At 38.9% G+C, this 18,759-nt stretch overlaps 2 protein-coding genes across 8 annotated transcripts in view; one reads left to right on the top strand and one right to left on the bottom strand.

The window, feature by feature from the left end:
- Positions 1–18,759, top strand: part of LOC123975176 (basement membrane-specific heparan sulfate proteoglycan core protein-like) — a gene marked incomplete at its 3' end in the record, with an annotated part of 647,231 nt that overhangs the window by 251,386 nt on the left and 377,086 nt on the right.
- The window catches only part of c1qtnf12 (C1q and TNF related 12), a 19,778-nt gene continuing 4,073 nt past the window's right edge, over positions 3,055–18,759 (bottom strand). Inside the window, exons 2-8 of the mRNA XM_046056458.1 lie at positions 10,981–11,085; positions 10,770–10,881; positions 10,435–10,619; positions 8,316–8,424; positions 7,064–7,157; positions 4,965–5,043; positions 3,055–4,880 (exon numbers count right to left, since the gene is read on the bottom strand). Coding sequence (XP_045912414.1) covers positions 4,782–4,880; positions 4,965–5,043; positions 7,064–7,157; positions 8,316–8,424; positions 10,435–10,619; positions 10,770–10,881; positions 10,981–11,085 — 783 coding nt within the window. The 3' untranslated portion in view covers positions 3,055–4,781. The remainder of the gene's footprint in view (positions 4,881–4,964; positions 5,044–7,063; positions 7,158–8,315; positions 8,425–10,434; positions 10,620–10,769; positions 10,882–10,980; positions 11,086–18,759) is intronic.

Raw genomic sequence — 18,759 nt, forward strand, 5'->3', positions numbered from 1 at the left:
TATAAAAGGATCGATATCTAAAGTCAATAATTTGGAGTGAGTGAGTGTTTTATCATAAGTATCTTATTGTCACCAGGATGGTCTAATAATAGGCTACTGGGTTGATAGGAACTACTTTTCCTTCCGCCTGTCAAAGTCATGCTTGCGTCACGGCTCTGTGATGGAGCTTCTTTGAAGTGAGCCGCTGAAACCTTTTACATTTCCTGCGATTGAATACTGACTATGGCTTACTGTAAAAACAGTCACAACTGGCTGTATTTTAGCTGTGAAGGTAATAATGTTGCTGTGTGTGATGTGTGTGCAAAGACAGTGAAATACTTTGGCAACACTGCAAACTTTGCTAAACATCTGAGATTAAGTCAAAATAATAGGATGATGTTATGAAGTGGAAGTTTATAATTACAGAATATGACAGTAGTTTGATGTCTTGTCATTATGCAGCTATTATTTTGAATAGGTAAGGCTACCACACAAACAACTCACCTGTTATTATATTAAATATCAATAAAATAAAAATCTTAAAGTTATGCATAGTAAAGGACATGGTGGCTAGCTGCTAGGTGGTTAAGAAACCAGGTTTCATTTGGCCGAACTCAGCTCCAACTCTTGAATAAGCCGGAGTCAGGCCAAGGACATTGGTAAGGCACTGCCAAGACTGAGCTTCACAACAGCACTTCAGAAACCTATGGGTAACATCACTGACAATAAGTCCATGTTTTAAACTGTCTATGGTGTGAACTAAGAGTTAAGGTAACATTATCCAAAGTAGAAATATTAATATAGCTGCTAGCCTAAAAGACAAAGCAAGTGTCATGCTGGAGGAGGATTTTGCTTATAATGTATCTATAAAAACACCAGTAAATGATTCATTTAACATGAACAAGGCCATTAATTACAGTTTATAAACCCTTTATAAAATGTGCCTTATTAGAAAGTGGTACTGGGACAGCTAATACATGTAATATTAACGTGAACATCAGCTAGTAATGAGCTCCAATGCATTACATTTGTTTTTCATCTTCTTCTCTACTTGGAGAACAGAGGGGACGGTATCATAGCAACTGGTTTGTTTAGGGCAGCCTTGGGTATCAGCAGGACTTGGACTGCTCAGCTCTGTTTGGAGTAACTTAGGCTGCTGTGAAAAAATCCATGGCATGCTAAAAACATAATATACAGGAGCCTGGCATCCCTAAGAGAGAGTCTGACTGTCTGTTCCTCTCTGCAGGTAGCCATGTTTGGAAGTGCTGACAAACAGAGAAGAAAGACAGAATGCATGGGGTCCAGGCCGGTGGCTGGCTCCTCGCCAAAATGTCACATCGTCTTCATATTTGGGCTCCAACTATGGTCACCGCTCATAAACATGCTTGACTCGAAGTGATTTGGATCGACTTCCCTGCTTTATATGAGATGTGAGTTTATAGACAAAGTATAAGGTATTAAAATGTGTGTTGTTGTCATTATATGGTCACATAGTTCTAGTCTCCCTTTGTCTCAGGGACGCCTGTACACAGGGGGATTTGCTTAAAGCCGTCACCCAATGAGTCAGTCACTAAGGTAGAGGAATCTCATAATTAAGGTCTCATTAAAGCTACACAGCCCAACTATGTTGGTTTATAGGGCAGACAGAAACCTCACAGATTCACAATGGGGCCATTCATAATACCTCACTTCTATGAAGGAAAAGAGAAAAGGCAGTTGCTCTTAGCATTTGGGCAGATGTAATTGCAATCACTCAGCTTGTCTGATGCTGATAATGGGGCGATGGGAAATTCCTGTCAGAGTCGTGGCGCAGGGTGGTTTCGCAACCACTTTGGCAGGCTCCATGTTCCACTGCAGGGCAGCGAATGCGTTACGGCATGCTCACATAGCTGTCATTAAACACATTTTGGAGAAGAAAAATACATAAGACAATCAAAACTCACAAGTGTGTGCTATTTACTTGCTTCTTGAGCAATGAAAAGGCAAATATTATGTAAACGTATATCGTCTGTCATCCCCACACTGTTAAGCATGTTGAAAGACTTCAGCTCATGAAAAGAACGAACATGAATATGCTTTTGCAGTCCCAGTCACCTAACATACACTATATATTATGGCTGAGCTATTTTCAACGTCTTTATTTTCATTTGTCATTTTCAAAACATTTTTCTTGACTGGTAGTTTATGTGAAAATTAAGCTGTGGGGAAATCAGAAGACATATTAAGCAGTACCTAAAATGTTAGCCAGTTCATTTAAAAATAAAAAAGTAATGTTTGTTTTCCAAAATTTGGGTGTGCTTTTCAACAAGCAGCCCATTCCTGTCTGAAGTGTGTGTTACAGTAGGTGGCTGAAATAGCACGTGGGTGCAACGTTCTTGTGGTTGGTCCTTGGGTACAGTATGTGACACTTGGCATCTCAGAAATGCTTCCTTGAGAAGCCTCTATTATAAGGCATTCATGCAATGATGTTAACAAGCTAATTGTACTGGCTGGACAACAATTTGTGCAATAAATTCCTTCATATTAGTGCTTTGTGAGACCACCCAAGAAACAATATAGTGATATTAAAGATTTTATAATAATTAGAGCGGCAATAATGTCTAATTTCATGGACTGCAGTGTGTGGTGATGGACAACAGCTATTCAGTTTTAATTAAAACTGAAATTAAAATTTAATTAGCCATTTGATTTAGTTCCCTGGACTCATGATCCTGAATGACATGCAGAGTGTCTCATTTCAAACACCAAGATGTTTCAGTAATATTTTACTGGTACATAACTGCAGTTATGAATTTATATGGCAGTCTGCCAGTGTTTGAAAAGGTATTTGGGGTAATTTGGGTGTTTACAATTCATATGATACCACAGAAAAATGTTAGGTTTTGATGAACTCCAGAGGATGTTTTCTTTAAAAAAAAATCCAAGATACTGCAATAGAAAGAAGAAGAAATGCTGATAGCAGTTCAGTGAAATTTTGATATAGGTAATTCCCCTCCCCCGGGCTAGTGATCATAAGGTGTTTAAATTAATGAGCATCATTATTACAATCATTGTTATGTGCAGAGACCAAGTGGAAACATTTTTTAAAAAGTTTAATTTCAAATTAAAGCATAGTGTGGGTAATAAAATATGGTAAAATGATATAATTATATTCTTGCAAAAATCTGTGGTTTCAACAGTCCACAAGAGTTTAAATCAACTTGCAATTCATACATTTCCTCAAACATAAATACCACATCAAATTTCATTGCTTTCCATTGTTACTGGTGTATCAGTTATGATAAATTACAAACATCAGTATGTCAAAAAAATAATAAAATACAGTGGAAATAACAGATGATAAATGATAACAAAAAATAGGCTTAAGGCTAATCAAAAATCATCCTCTTACATCTCTCTTACAAAGGATGTATCCCGATGTCTGACACAAAACAAAATACTTGTGTCTCTTAATTTCCAGAACTGTACAATAACAATTACCTAAAAACAGACAAACAGATATTCACTTGGCTGTTTGTTACAAAAATACTGTTTGAGTTTCTGAAATGTAGCAGTGTACTAGCACTAATAGCATTGTAGCTACGGTGGTGCCATTTTGCAGAGCTCCGCTGGTAGTCCCAGAGTGGTAAATACTGAGCCGACGATTGTGCAGCACAATACCCTTGTTTTTCCGTTTTACTGTGAATACGCCACAAGAGTCTACAGCTATACTATGGTTTTCAGCATACCAACATGCTCACAATGACAATGCCAACATATTTAGCAGGTATAATGTTTACCATGTTTCTTAATTTAGGGTGTTGCTAACACTGTAACAGATGTTAGCATGCTAATTGGTTTATTTCTTCCTGTGGGGAACATGACCGTGTATACCAAATTTCATGGCAAAAGATCCAATAGTTTTTGCTATATTTTATTCAAAATTACAAAACTTTCACTTAAGCCTCATGGTAAGGCTAGATGAAAAGTGAGTGGATCACTAAAGTTAGTAGGATTCATTCTCTTGTGACCATAAATGACTCTGCAAAATGTCATGGCAATCAAATGGTTTTTGAGATATTTCGCTCTGAACCAAAGTGGTGGACTGAATGACTGACATTGCCTAACAGAGCCATGCCGCTAGCATGGCTCAATCATACAGTAATAGTTTTATACAATTTTTTAAAAAAATATTATAAAACATGTAATTTCATGTGTGGGAGATCACATTTCCATGATCTTGAGAGGCTGTATGATGACTTTTGCACGTGTTTCCATTGTCCAGTGTACTCACAGTCTATGTACCATATAACATATATAAATGTGAGATTTAATCCATGATAAAAAATAACTATAGTTCATGAGTGTGTACATCATAGATCATGTAGACAAAACTATAAACATGTCACATTAAACAAAACATTTTACTTTTTCATGTTCCCACATCTATCCAGAAAACATGACAAACATTGATATTTGGTTTACCCCCAAAGGTCTTCAGCAACCATGAAAAACATACTGAAACAGACATATTTTACACCGTTTTATTTTCAGGCCTATTTTATTGGTGAAGCAACAGACACCCAAGTTCCTCAGAGGAGTCGCAGTGCACTGTGAAAAACGAACTCAGTCCTTGAGTTCTTCACACTGTCCTTTCACCATCTGACAAGCAGTCAAGTCAGTGTCAGCTTCACTTCCTTCCTTCAAACCTCCCCTGTGGTTTGGTACTGTGCGGTGGTGCTCATAAGCAGTCCATTGTAACAAACACAAAAAGAAAACGGCAGCAGTGGATGGCTTGGATAATGCCCATATCATGTGTGAGGCTATACGCCAAGCAGCATGCCCATAAAATCTGACCCATTCTGTATTGTAATGGAAGCGCCTGCTGCATTATCCACAAATATGGAGGTGTACTGCCCGGCCTGCAGAAGAAAATATACAATAGTGATGCAGACAGATTGCACTAACATTTATTTTTGTTTGTGTCTCTTAAGTGTTCTGCTCACCTGTAGCTCCAGCAGCCCCTGCACGCTGACAGTGAATATCTTGCTGTTACTTTCTAATCCAACAATCATCTCCATTGAGCTACAATCATATTAAAAAAGGAAATATCTGATTAAATTTTGTGTTTCCAACAATATTTGTCAAATTTATATTCTTCAAGAACCTATTCAAGTAAACCAAAATGCCTAATTTTAGAGATAGATTCTTCTTTCTTACCTAAAGTTTGATGAAAAGATTGATACCACCTTCATGTCTGCACAAATGTGAAGCTATCACCAGCAGCCAGCTAAATTAGCTTAGCACAAAGACAGGAGACATGGGGAAACAATTAGCCTGTCTCTGTCTAAAGGTAACAAAATCTGCATATTAGTACAGTTTTTTACTTATTTGCATTATTACAAATGTCACTGGGATTTTAAATGAAATGTTCTTACTTTTGGAACAGAACCCGGGAGTTCTGGTTACACTTCAGCTCTCAACAGTAGCACATCAACACCTGTAAAAGGTGAAGTGTCTTTTTTACACATATTTTTCTCTAAGGACATATACAATGTGCTAATTAGTGAGCTTCATAGATGCTGGTAGGCAGATTTTGTTACCTTTGGACAGAGCCGGGCTAGCTGCTTCGCACTGTTTCCAGTTTTTATACTAAGCTAAGCTAACCATGTGCTGGACATTTCCTTTTTCCCAAAATGTCTTGAATGCCTTTAACAACTCAGTGCTCTCAAGAGTCTGTATAGATGGTTTTAATATCATTTTAACCACGCAGTGAGAGCTCTGGCTCCTGTTAAGTGGAAAATGCTACATTTTTATGGCAAATCAATCATATTTGTCTTCACTCCAACTGCCATCACAATGAGCCTCATTTCACATTCTCTGCATTTTCATGTGTGGGAGGGCAAGACTCACTGGGGCTTTGGCTCGAACAGCAAGAGCCAAGGACTCTTTTGGGTTAGGTAACCCATCATAATAATATTATTTATACGTTCCCCTCGTTGTACCAAGTTAGAAGGGAGGCTGTGCAGCTCTGCACAGTCCGGGAGAGACTTTAGGGAGCAATTTATTTTAGCAGTTTTTCACTGAGTTTATGTAAATAGAAATTTTGAAATATTGGAAAGAACCCAGAATCTTTCCCAAATGGATTTGTAAATCTTTGCCATGTAGACCCGTTGTATCAGATACTTCATTATCTGTCTCCCACATCCCAAACAAGGGCATTTCACTGCTTTGCTGCTGAATATAACAGGCTGCCTAAAGTGTCAAAGGTGAGTCTATAAAGATTAGTTAGGCCTAGGAATGAGGGCTCTAAGTGAGAGGACATTTCCTTTAAAAGACCTGCTCTGCTTTTATACAGGAAATGCCACACTGGTTCCACACAAAGTGTAACAGACAACACCTTTAACGGCTCATAAATTCTGGTGAAGCTTAAGGCAGCATTAAACAACAATAAAATATCACTGTTACATGGGGAAGTAAACAATTTGTCAAAAGACATATGTCAAGAATGTGGTTGTTGCGGTCAGATTAATTACTTCCCAAGATCAATTTTATCAACAATTACTGGTGGTGTAACTGCATAACAGCATGTTATAGCCATAACAAATGAAAACCATATGGATGCAATCTATCAAAGTATCAAAAAGTGTAAGATTTATGTGATTTGGATTCAGGGTATGAATTCTCCAGCAGATTTTAGAATCAGTGGTATTTATGATCAGGTTTTTGGAGTATCCCAGTTATATGCTGCACATGTAAAAGTCACATCCTGGTTTCAGAAACCTGGATAATACATTTTCCTTGTTTTGAGAAACCTGGATATGCTACCTGGATTACTCTAATAGAAAGCAAGATACTGTGGCATGTAAACACCTTCTTCAGGTTTCTGAACACTCTCTGTTGGTATAGAACATACTGGCTGAGATGTTGAGGAGTCAAGACAAAAATGCATACAGACTGAAACTTGGATACTGTTAGAAGCATGTATACAGGGGTGTGAATTATCCAGGTTTCTCGTATTCCATCCCGAATAAGATCAAAACCAGGATAAGACCCAAAACCAGGATATGAGCATGTAAACAGTAAAATGCTACAGAATACCTACGTGTATCTGTGGCAGAGTGATTCGATGCAGATCAGCACCCGAACGTTATCCCTGGCCTTGAGCTGACTCTTGCTCCTCTTCACCTCATTGTGGTCTGTAAGGAGTCACAATCACATATATATGCTCACAGAAAATATATTCCTCTTGAAATGACCACCCGCTAGAACCCCTCCCATGAACAGTGACTGCCCAATCCCAGTTTACCAACTTTAACAACACACAGCAGGCCTGTCTAGTGTAAGGAATGGATTACACTGTATGTTCATCTACTCTGACATAAGCTGCAAATGCATGTCCAGCAAACTAGCTTGCTACAGTTATAACCCTACCTGGTAGTACTGCATTATAGTTTGTTTGGTGACAGTTTACATTTGAGGAAGAAAAACTTGCTCACAAATTTGCACATCAACTGTGCAGTATTTCCCCAATGTGTGAAACCCCCGAATGCTATCAGAGTTTAGGCTATTGTTAGTGGTGCTGTACTGCTCTTTATTGGATTTGGGGAAGTTTACACTCCAGCAACCCCAGACAAAGTTACCTGAGATAGTGTTAAATATGCAAAACACATGAGTTAGTCTTCATCCTAAATGCTTTCACTCTTGTTAGAATGAAAAAGTGAAAATATATGAACATCAAACAGGGTTATATAACAACCAATTAACAGTATAATATTACATTTTTCCTTATCCTACTTTTAATACAAGGATTGCTAGTTCTACACTGCAATACAAGAACCATGCTATTATTTCCATATCTTCTACATAAATGATCACTTGGTGAGATGCTGACTTTTTGCTGACCTGGGACATGTAGCTTTAGCCACAGTCTTTTATCACAAAAGCATGTGTGTAGCCATCAACTGCATATTTAAGACCCTTTTTATAGGACTGTCATTTTAATACATGTCAGCTAGAAACATTAGAAAGTAAGCCGGACACAGCGTTTTGAACTAACTCATGGAGCTAAAGTTGGCTTAATTAGCTACAGCTGATAATCGTCGGCTAAAAATGAGATGCCTGCTTTTGTCTGCCTCTGTCCAAAGTTAAAGACCCAAAAATGACTAATCTTTCACTCATCAGAATTTCAAGTGACAACTTATTGTAAACTTCATGTACATAGTGTGAGAACAGAATGCTTCACAGGTGTAGCAACAGTGAATAAGGGGGGTGCAGCCCAGAACTTTTCCGTGACAGTTTTAGACTTTTTAGGCCTTGGAATTTGTACCCCATATAAGACAGTTACTGTGATTTACCAATGTGGACATTAGCAGAGAACTGGTAGATCCCAGTGATGGGAGCTGTGAATCTTCCAGTAGACTGATCCATTCCCGATCCTCTGAGGAAGGCTCCTTTAGCTGGTGGCTGAAAGCACAGAAAAATGTAAATAATATGTTTAAATTTTAGAGCAATGTCATGGTCCCCCATTATACTCCACCACTAGGAGTTTGCGGTGTCCGAACAATGATGCTGCGATGATGTGTTGAGAAGAAATGCACATATATTGTACACCACAAGCTCAAAACAAAGGCCCCGATGCACAGCAGCGTCTGAGTATGGCTCAAGGGCACTTCAGCAAGGCATCTAAAGGTCTGGTCACACCATTTAAAACGCTGACTTAGGCTACATCCACACTACTACGTTTTTGTTTTAAAACGGAATTTTAAAACAAAAACGATCTCTGTCCACACCAGTGTTTTAGCTGTGTATCAGAACAGATCTCCGTCTATATAAAAGACTGAAAATGCACATCTAGTAACCATTCATGTACACTGGGCATGCACATGCTGGTGTAAACAGGAAGCAGATTGTCTACACCGCAGTAGCAGAAGAATCGGCGAAAGAGAGATTTCTTTGCAAAGACTGATAACAAGGTAACAAGAACTGTTAGCCTACTGAATGTAAAACGGGAGTACAAAACGACTGCGGCGACAAAAAACAGACTGGGAGTCATTGCAAAGCATATACGGTGACATGTGCAGTACAGTAAGTGTATAAATGTTAATTGCAAAGTACACAATATTTTAATAAAAATACCAAAACAAAAACACTGTCAGTAGGATTGTGTTTTTGCTTTGCATGACACATAGACCTAATCAGGAAGCCAAATGTGAGTGTCAGCATCATCGTTTTTGAAGTTCACCTGTCTGCTCTAATAGACCTATCCTAAGTTTTAAAACAAAAATGGGGTTGGCAGTGTTTTCAGACTTCTCCCTTGTAGGTCTTCAAATTTGCCATTTCAGTAGGCCCCCAAATTTGTTACGTTGATCAATAGCAAGCTGCTGAGGGAATGGAGAGCTGGAGAGTTATAGCTGTGCCGCACTATCCACTTTAATATAACCCTGCTCTGTTGGAGTATAAAGTTCTCCACAATAAAGGACTGGTTTTCAAACACTTCTGGTACAAATACGTCTGAACTTGCAGTCTGATTAGCAATCAAGATAGAACAGACAATTAGCTAGCTTTGTTAGCTTGGAGAACTTCTTTTCCTCTTCAGTAACTCTGTATTGAATGAAATGATGCACAATCCTGAGAACAAAATAGGAGTAAACGGCAGAGTACAGAGCGAATGGAAAGAAGAAGTAATGTGGCTGACTAGCGCAGCCCGGGCTGGCTAGCATGTTAGTTAGCTAATTAGTTAGTTTGCCAGCAAAAGTTACTAGTCCTGAGAGTTGTCACTATGTCACCATGCTTATAGAACCACATATTTCATTAATATGTGCAGGTAAATTTCAGTGTTCCACTTTCTGGTGTGACCAGGCTTTAAGGCCCCTAAAACATGGATTCTGATCCCATTTCAATCCCTGTGTCATCCTTCATTGTCTTTCTCTTTACTTCTGACTCTGCAAAAACATGTAAAATATCTTGTAACGCAATTTTAACATAGCGCTGTCTTAGCAATAGTTCGGCAAAGCTTAATCCTCCCTCCTTCAGCCTTGTCAGCCCATCCCACATAGTTCTTCCACTACAGCATGCTGTTTCAAACAGTGTCTATTTCTGTCCTCTCCACACTTTATTCCAAGTCAGAGACAGAGTGCCTTTTGTATGCCGCCCAGAGAATGATGTGTAGAATTGAAAAAGTTGATATTTTTAACCAAAGAGCCAGTCTGAGTCTCAGAGTGGCAGTACATGCCTTGCCAGTGCCAGTTACCAATGTGGGGATGATCCCCTCATAATTCCCCCACATGCAAACTAAGCGATGATTGCCAAACACTCGCTCTTTCAAACACAGTTCAGACAGAGAAGCAAATGGGTCAGAAACAAAGCGCCTAACCATGCAAAGGAAGATTAGCCAAAACTTTTCTTTTTCAGCCATGCACAGGGAGCGAAGCTGATCCAGTTCATAAACATTTACTTGGTTTCAAACAAACATACTGTCTGAAAGTTCTGGAGCTCCACCAGAGTCTTCTTGTCGACCACCACAGGTCCCTTGAGCTTGCAGTGGAAAGCCTCTTCTATTCGTCGGTAGGAGGTCATCCCCTCCAGGGTGAGGAGAGCTGTAGGTAGCTGGCTGGGGCTGGTTTGTCTGTCCAGTGCTGCTGCTCTCCTCTCTGTAGCCTCTGACAGAAACACACCCAGGTCATTACAAAAAAAAAGGACATGCATACCCAAATGTTTAATTGTAGGTTGTCTCCGCAAAAAAACATGAAATTTGCAGCCTGAAGAGGAGCTGAATTGTGTCTAGGCTGGAAAATCAAGATGTTTTCTACCTTTAATCATCTCTTTAAATTCCTGGAGAAGAACTTCCTGGGTCACTTCAGCCCCAGGAGAGCCAGGCGGTCCCTGTGGGCCAGGAGGACCTGGAGGACCAGGTGGGCCTGGCTAGTGGAGGAGAGATGTACAAAACCAGTTACTGTAGTAAATAAGAAAATTATTAAAAGTAGTTTTTTGTAAGACACACAGTCCATTAACTGGGTTTACCAGGGGTCGTTTGCGTTTGCGACATTTTCCAGGGAAGTTGCCAACAGGTCTTTTGACAAAGTCCATCCATGATCCCAATGGATCTACTCTCTGGTTGTCAGAAATCTGCAGCAGAAATGAAGACACAGGAAAAAGGATTTTTCCCACATGAATTATTGGCCAACATGAGTATTAACCAATACAATAAAATCGAAGATATCAAGGAAAGTGACAGTGTAATCAATAATGATTTGGTGAAGTGATGGCAATCTGTTAGATAATTTGTTTAAATAGCACATTTTAGATACAGCGGCAGTTCGAAGTGCTTTACAAATTGCATAATAGAATAAATAAGACAGGATTAAAAGAACTGTATATACATGTCCTGCCATAGGAAAACAAGATTGAACAATAACAAGGAAAGATTTTCACAGACATTTTCTTTAACCCCACACTGTGTTTCTCATTCAGTAATCATAGCCTTTTAAAAAAGTGCTATTTACCAGATTAGTCATATATTTTATTTCTAAATAATTTTGCCCAAATGAGGCATAATGCAAAGGAAGCTAAATCCAGTGAGTCATTATTTCTTCCTTTAAACCATAACTGGAAAATTATGCCCTAAGATACAATTAAACGGTGCCAGACACCAAGGAAGGTCACACAGGGAAACCTCTTTCTTTCTGTGTCTACTGCCCAGTCGACTGCAATTCCTCGAAGGGCCTTTCAATTTACCATCAATTTTTAGTCACTATTCTCCCCCGAAAGGTTCACCTTATGCTTATTTTTTCATTCCATAGAATTCACTCAGGTGCCACGTCAGTTCTTATTTGCCCAATAGCCTTGGATGAATGTAAACAAACCTTGTCAAGTGATTTTTTTTTCAGCACATGAAAATTTCCATGAGCACTCTGGTGAAAAATGAGTCTGCCCGTGTACGTGTGATGTAGATTCTGTGGATTGCAGACCTCAATTACTGTAGTTTATAACAACATGTCAAAATGGTCAACACTTTCTCCCTCACCAAAAGACATAGTAGTATTTTCTTTTATTAATACTGCTCGCATGAGTAATGTAATGATGGAAAATTTAATAAACAAGGCAACAAATGTATATACAGTATGTACACCAGGGCGAGTTATGATTTAAGATTGTTGGTCTGTTTTCTAATGCGCGATCTTCTTATCTAAAATTACTAATTTATTATAAATGACTGTATAGAAGACTGGGATTTGTTAGGGAGATAAGAAAAACACTCAACACTCAAAAACAAATCCAAGAAGACCTCTGGAAGCAGAACTTTTATGCACAGTGCTTCTACTGATGTGTTTTCATTTTTGTATAATGTGAGGCTTTGCGAATTCCAATTACAGAGAGCTTGAATCTTAACCTAACCCTTCCCCAAATGTCAAGTGCCTTCAGTTAAGATAGAAGAGGAGATAAAGACGAGCCATGGAGGTGAGCTGCCTGAAATGGAATTTGTTTAGGTTTGGCAGCGGGATACGGATCACTTATCTGCAAAACCAACATGGCCCTTTCTTCACTGTCAAATACTTGCCTCTAGTTCCACCGCAACAAAGTAACTCCTTGTTTGTCTTTTCAATATACTGGAATAAAAACAGTTTTTGAGTTGCAGCAGTCTCTCTCTCTTTCTCTGTGACTTTCTCTTCTCTCTGACAGCAGACAAAATAAACAACTTAATAGGCACTGTGCCGGCTGCATGTTGGATCGTTCTGTGTTTTTGTTGTGATTTTGAGGCTTGGAAATAGATAAAAGCAAGACTGATTTGGTCAAGACAAGAATACTTTTACACGACCCAATACTGTTTCCATAAGACTGGGAGCCTGTTTAATAAACTGCTTTTTCCTTCGCCATGTAAATTTTTCACATTCATTAACATACCAGTTTTGTAAGCTTTATAGGAAGAGTTTGGAGATTTTTGTGTGACACTTAAACCTGCAACAACTTCGTATAAAGGTGTGAACACAAGATTCACAGGTTGCTTATTTATACATCCGGCAGTTAGAGAGTAACATTATCATTCATTTGGAGTCGTGTTTCTGGCCATGTGATGAATATAATTCCTACATTCACTCTCTTTTAGCTCTGGTTTTGGTCTCCACCAACTCCTGATGGAAATATCTGGCTCTTTAGCTGTTAAATGTGTTAAAAGCCACTTATTCACTTTCTTACAAAGACTTAGATGAGAAGATTGATACCACTCTCATATTGGTCTGTTCAATATACAGTAGCTACGGGTAGCAGCCAGTAAGCTTAGCTTGGCATAAAGACTGGAAACAGGCAGCCTGTCCAAAAATAAGAAAATCTGCCTAACAGCACTTTAAGTCTTTCTGCAAAGCTAAGCTAACTGGCTTCTGGCTGTAGCTTTATATTTACCGTACAGGCAACTATCCCTTTAACATACCAGTTGTGTAAGCTTGAACAAATATTAACATGTTGACGACTGGGGGTTGCGATGGTGCTGGGGTTGTACTAGTATTCCCTGCCTATGGCACTTTGAGTATATTTCCACTGGGATTGATTGTAAAACTGTGAATCATCACCTCAGACTCTCTTAGACAGCTCAATACGATATAAAAGACACCCACTTGATTATGAGAGCAAGTTTGGAATTCCAAAAAACGTCAAAGCTTAACATTTGTTCTTGTGTTTATATTTGTGTCACAGATCATTGTCTTTCTTTTCCAGTGATATGAAACAGTGCAAGTTGGCCCACACGTGTAACTTATAATTACACATCTCAGGCATACCCTACATAACAATAAAAAATACAGCATATCATTGCCAGGAAATCAGCCATACTCCGAGCTTGTTATCCTCTTTAACACACGCCAATGTAATTAAGCTATTAAAAACTTGCCCTCAAGGGTTTTCTGTGCTCAAGGAAGAAAGGCTATGACCAAGGTAATTATTACCTTCATTTCTGAGCTAAAAAAATAACAGCAAATTTAGTATAAATAATTTAATCATCAGCTTAAGGAATGCTGAACTCACATATTGTGTTTTTATTTTAAGCATCTGTAGTGTCAGAGCACAACATGCACTATAGAATGACAGCTGGGATCGCTCAAACAACTTGCCCCCCAAAAAAACCTGATTCATTGTATGCAGGTGAGTCTCTGTTTTGACTGAGAACATCAAAGACTCCACACATGCAGACATGAAAACCATATTGCTTGATGACACAGAAAAACCTGTCAGAGGCGTTCAATCTCTCACTCGCTGCTATTGACTGTGGCGTAAAATAAACCATGGATTCCCTCACATAGCTCTGTATCAGCACGTACAGCTCGTGAACAAAGTGGGGAGGGAGCAGATCCAGGTATCAGTCTGAGAGTTGATGAAGAACACCGGGTATCTGGCTTTGATCATTGCTGATGTGTGAGCACCTCAAAGTGGCCTCATCTGTCAGCAGGTGTGAGCGCACGCCTTTCCAGCACAGACCGAGAGAATGTCTCAGGTATTCTGTCTAAATGTGAGAAACTTTAAATCTTCTAGACAGTGTTTATCCTCATTGATGGGGCTCTAACTCATGACACCTTACATCGGCTCAGATCTAAAGAATGGGACACATTGTGTCAAGGGTTTGAAAGAATTACTCATATCCAAGTAAGTGAAACTACCAAAATGACAACGTCAAGATTCTCCATTACAAATACAAGTATTATCAAAGTATCAGCAAAATGTATTTAAGGTATAAAAGTAAGAACTTGTTCTGAGTGAAATATGACATTGTTAACACTGATGCATCTTTTTGTAAACCAACACGTTCTCACTCCCAACTCGTCAAATGTAGGCGCTTGGTCAGTGGCCCTACGCTTTAAACTATGATGCTGTAGATACCCTTCTAGTGTCAGTTTTGCACGTGCAGTTCTGTGTGGACAAGTTAGCAATAACAAATATGCAAAATCTGGTCAGACTTTCAAAATAAAGCTAGCTGAGAAACATTTCATCACAGTCAGCTGACCTTCATCATTATGATAACAATAATAAACACTTCGTTAACGTTGTGAAACGGCTACAGGTTGGTTAGGTTTAGGCACCAAAACTACTTGGTTAGATTTATAAAACGGTCATGGTTTCTGTTAAAATAACCATGTTGGTTACATAAGTTAAGTTACGTACGTAAGTTAAAAAAGAGGTGAATGTAGACTTTTGGTTTCACATGGGAACATCGGTCTCCTGGGTGAAAGTCCTGGCAAGCTAACTTCTTTTTATACTGTTAGGTAGTTTAGTCCAGTGGTTCCCAACCTAGGGGTAGGGCCCCTTTACAGACTTTTGAGGGTTTGTGAGATGATTATTGGGACAGGGGAAAGAAAAAACAAAGTTTTGCAATGCAAGTTTGCAATTTTCTTGAAATATTGTATAATTTTACTGCTTTGGACCTTGAACAGTTATTAAAATTAAACCATCTGAGATGTTTAGAGGAGAAATGTCTCTTTGGTGAAACTGCAAGCGCTTAGACATCTGAAAACATGACAAGGGACCCCAACTAGGCTTTTTATAAGGGGTCACCTGCCGAAAATGTTGGGAAGCACTTGTTTAATCTCTAACAATGTGTTGTATTTTATTAGCATATTATATATCTTTTATTACAAATCTTAATCTGGAAAGTAACCTGTCAAGTAAATGTAGTTCAGTAAAACATATTGAATTTGCCTCTGAAATGTAAAGAAGTTTAAGTGTACAGTAGCATAAAATGGAAACAAATACCTCGAAATTGTACTTATTGTACAGTATATGAATGGTGCTAAAAGCGAATAGAGTTTGTTTTATTAACCTCCAGCACAGTGAGTTTGGAGTTTTTGGATCAATTGTTCAATCAGTTGTGCTCGTAGCTATCATTCACAGAGGTCTCATGAGATTTTATTACCCAGAGAATAATGATTTGAGTAAGCATGAATAATTTTTGTACATGTACTGTTTAAGTGTGTTTGTCACATAGTTTGGGGAAAATTAGGTTGAATTTATTTGAAGCAATAAAAACGGGAAAATATTTCCCTGGGGCTGCATGCCACCAAAAACACAAACACAACTGTTAAAACATGTCTCTGAGGCTGCAACCAGATACTGAAACTCCACTCCAGCTCCTGAATTCTTCCATGTGTACAGCTGAACTTATCTTGTTTTCTTTTATGTGTTATCTGTTATTCTACCTGTTCATACACACTAGAGGACAAGACATTTTTTTGCCGCTGATAAAAAATGTTGCACAGGCAGGTTTAAGGTTGGACAGGATGATGGAGAGTCTTCTATAATCCCTTGTTTTTACATCCCTGTACTGCTCCCTATGCAGTCATCCATGCATGGGTGGACGGGCCCAACGCTGGGCCGATCCCACCCCGGGAGGCAGGGATCCCCAGGCTTTGTGGTATGGGGGGATCCTGGTAACCTGCGTGCATCCCAGTTGTCATGCATCCACCCCCGTGTTCCCCACCGCTGCACTTCACAGAAACAGATTGACTTGAGGATTTATCGCCGAAGAGCTAAATACAGTTAGGCATGCAATGTTGACTATGTTCTCTTCTCACTGTGTTATTACTCAATTGCCAAGCACTATGTGCTAAACATAATTACTCTATCACACTATGAGGATGCTGCTATTAGTTCAACAAATGATGAAAGAACACCATTTGGAGGTGTAAATGAAACATAGTTATTATATAATGATAGCTGAACGTGGTCTGATATTAACTTCACTGTTGTCCCAACAAGGGTGTGTATGCATTTATTCTGTGTGGGAGAAAGTGAATAAATTTGTGTTTATGCTTAAGAAAACACTAGAGACAATCTGGGCTTCCGTTTGATATAAAAGGCAATATAAGCTAGAGCACAGTGTCACATCTGTTTTGTGTTTGAATTATAGCTTTGAAATGGGAGTGAGTGCTCATTTTCCCTGTGGTAGGTAAAATGAGCTGTTGAAAAGCACCAGTGATCCAGTTCCATCTCAGGCACACAGATTTGCCCCATGGTTTGACATTTCAGAACGTTTCAGGTAAGAAGTCATTAGATCCTCCTCCTTTTATATGATTCATTTGTGGGTCTGAATTATGTTACATAAGTACATACTATAAATGGATCTTTTTTCCCCTTTCTTTACTTTTATTATGCAACTAATTTGACCCTTTCGTGTTGGGTTACAACTTAAGGTTATCAACTACTTAAGTAGTTGGAGAAAGACGATGGGATATGATAGGGGTACAGGGTATTAACTGAAACTGCAAAACTGTTAAGGTGCCAAAAAACAACATTTTGGGAAATACATACATCTTTGCTTTCTTGCCAAGAGTTAGATGAGAAGATTGGTACCCCTTTCGTGTCTGTACGATAAATATGAAGCTAGCAGCAGATGGTTAGCTTAGCTTAGCATAATAACTGGAAACAGCTAACCTGGCTGTATGTGAAGGTAACAGTATCCATCCAACACGTAATATTTTTCTTTATTTCTTATACAGTCGGACAGTGCCAGGCTAAGAGAGTGTTATCGATTTTCTCATCTAACTCCCGGCAAGAAAGTTAAAAGTGTATTTTCCAAAATGTCCAACTACTCCTTTGATTGTAATTATTATTGTTTATTGAACTACCCCTTTAATCTGACTGCCACAGAGGAAAGTTTAACAGTATTATTTACCAATAGCAACACTCTCTAATGCAGTGTGATTGTGATTTTCTTATGTAATACAATGCATGAAATACCATCATTCATTTGCAAGATAAATCTGAAATGCCATTCTCTATTGTCAATAACAAAATAAAATGGCTATCTTATGTTGACTAATCAGCACTGTAGTTGTTTTTCCTTGAAGCCATAGTTGACCAATGTACTGTAAAGTGTAAATCAAGGTTTCGGTAACATGACCAGCACATGATAAGAATCAGGCAAGATTAAGGGATTTCTATAAATCTGGCATCAATCTGAAGCTATTATAAATTAAACAAAATCCATTTTAAACAGTCCCTCTATGTCCCTCTATGGTAGCGTTCACAAAACACAGACTATAGGTAGTTAACACAGTAGTGCATGAAAGGTGTGTGCTCTCACAGTGGCGCTGTTTCCTGTGGGACTCAGCCTTTTCTTTTACGCGAAGGCTGATCCAAAAGGTCCCACACACTGCTACATTAATCATCACTGGGGATGAGAGAGAGGAAACAAAAACCCTTGCTTCGGGCTAAACCCAGCCATTACTCAACACGCCAGGCGTGATGTTTGACTTGACTCCCTCAATTACGGCCATCATAGATCCCTCACTGCTCTCAACAATGACAGATTCCTCTCTTCTTTAGAGTGGAGAGCAATAAGGCTTACATACATGTACCTTTGACATTTTGCTCTAAAATTGTACAGCGTAATGGTTCACAGAGATCACAGTTGTTTGAAATGTACTTCAGTTCTCATCTCATTAAAAAAATTCCACTCACAGCACAACTCCACACCTCACTATTGTGATCACTTTCAAATGGAAAATCTCCCGAGGAATGCAGTGTACAACTGCATGCTGCCAACAGCCCACACACGGGATTGGTCAGATAGAAAGTGAATGCCATCATAAGAACTGTTTCCACTGGGCACAAGGGAAAAACATGTAAATGTGGAGTGTAAATGTTTGGCTTGTTTGAGAACACAAATTACTTGCCAAGACAGCTCCAATGGACATGTTGTTTTCTCTGGGACCTAACAGATGTGTAATAGGATAAACTTACAAACTACCCAAGAAAAGCAACTACTTTTCATGGTGTGTGGCATGCTTTTTTTTTTCTTAAACAGAAACCTGGATAAGG

Source organism: Micropterus dolomieu, linkage group LG08 (assembly GCF_021292245.1).
Source record: "Micropterus dolomieu isolate WLL.071019.BEF.003 ecotype Adirondacks linkage group LG08, ASM2129224v1, whole genome shotgun sequence".
NCBI classification, from domain to species: Eukaryota; Metazoa; Chordata; class Actinopteri; order Centrarchiformes; family Centrarchidae; genus Micropterus; species Micropterus dolomieu.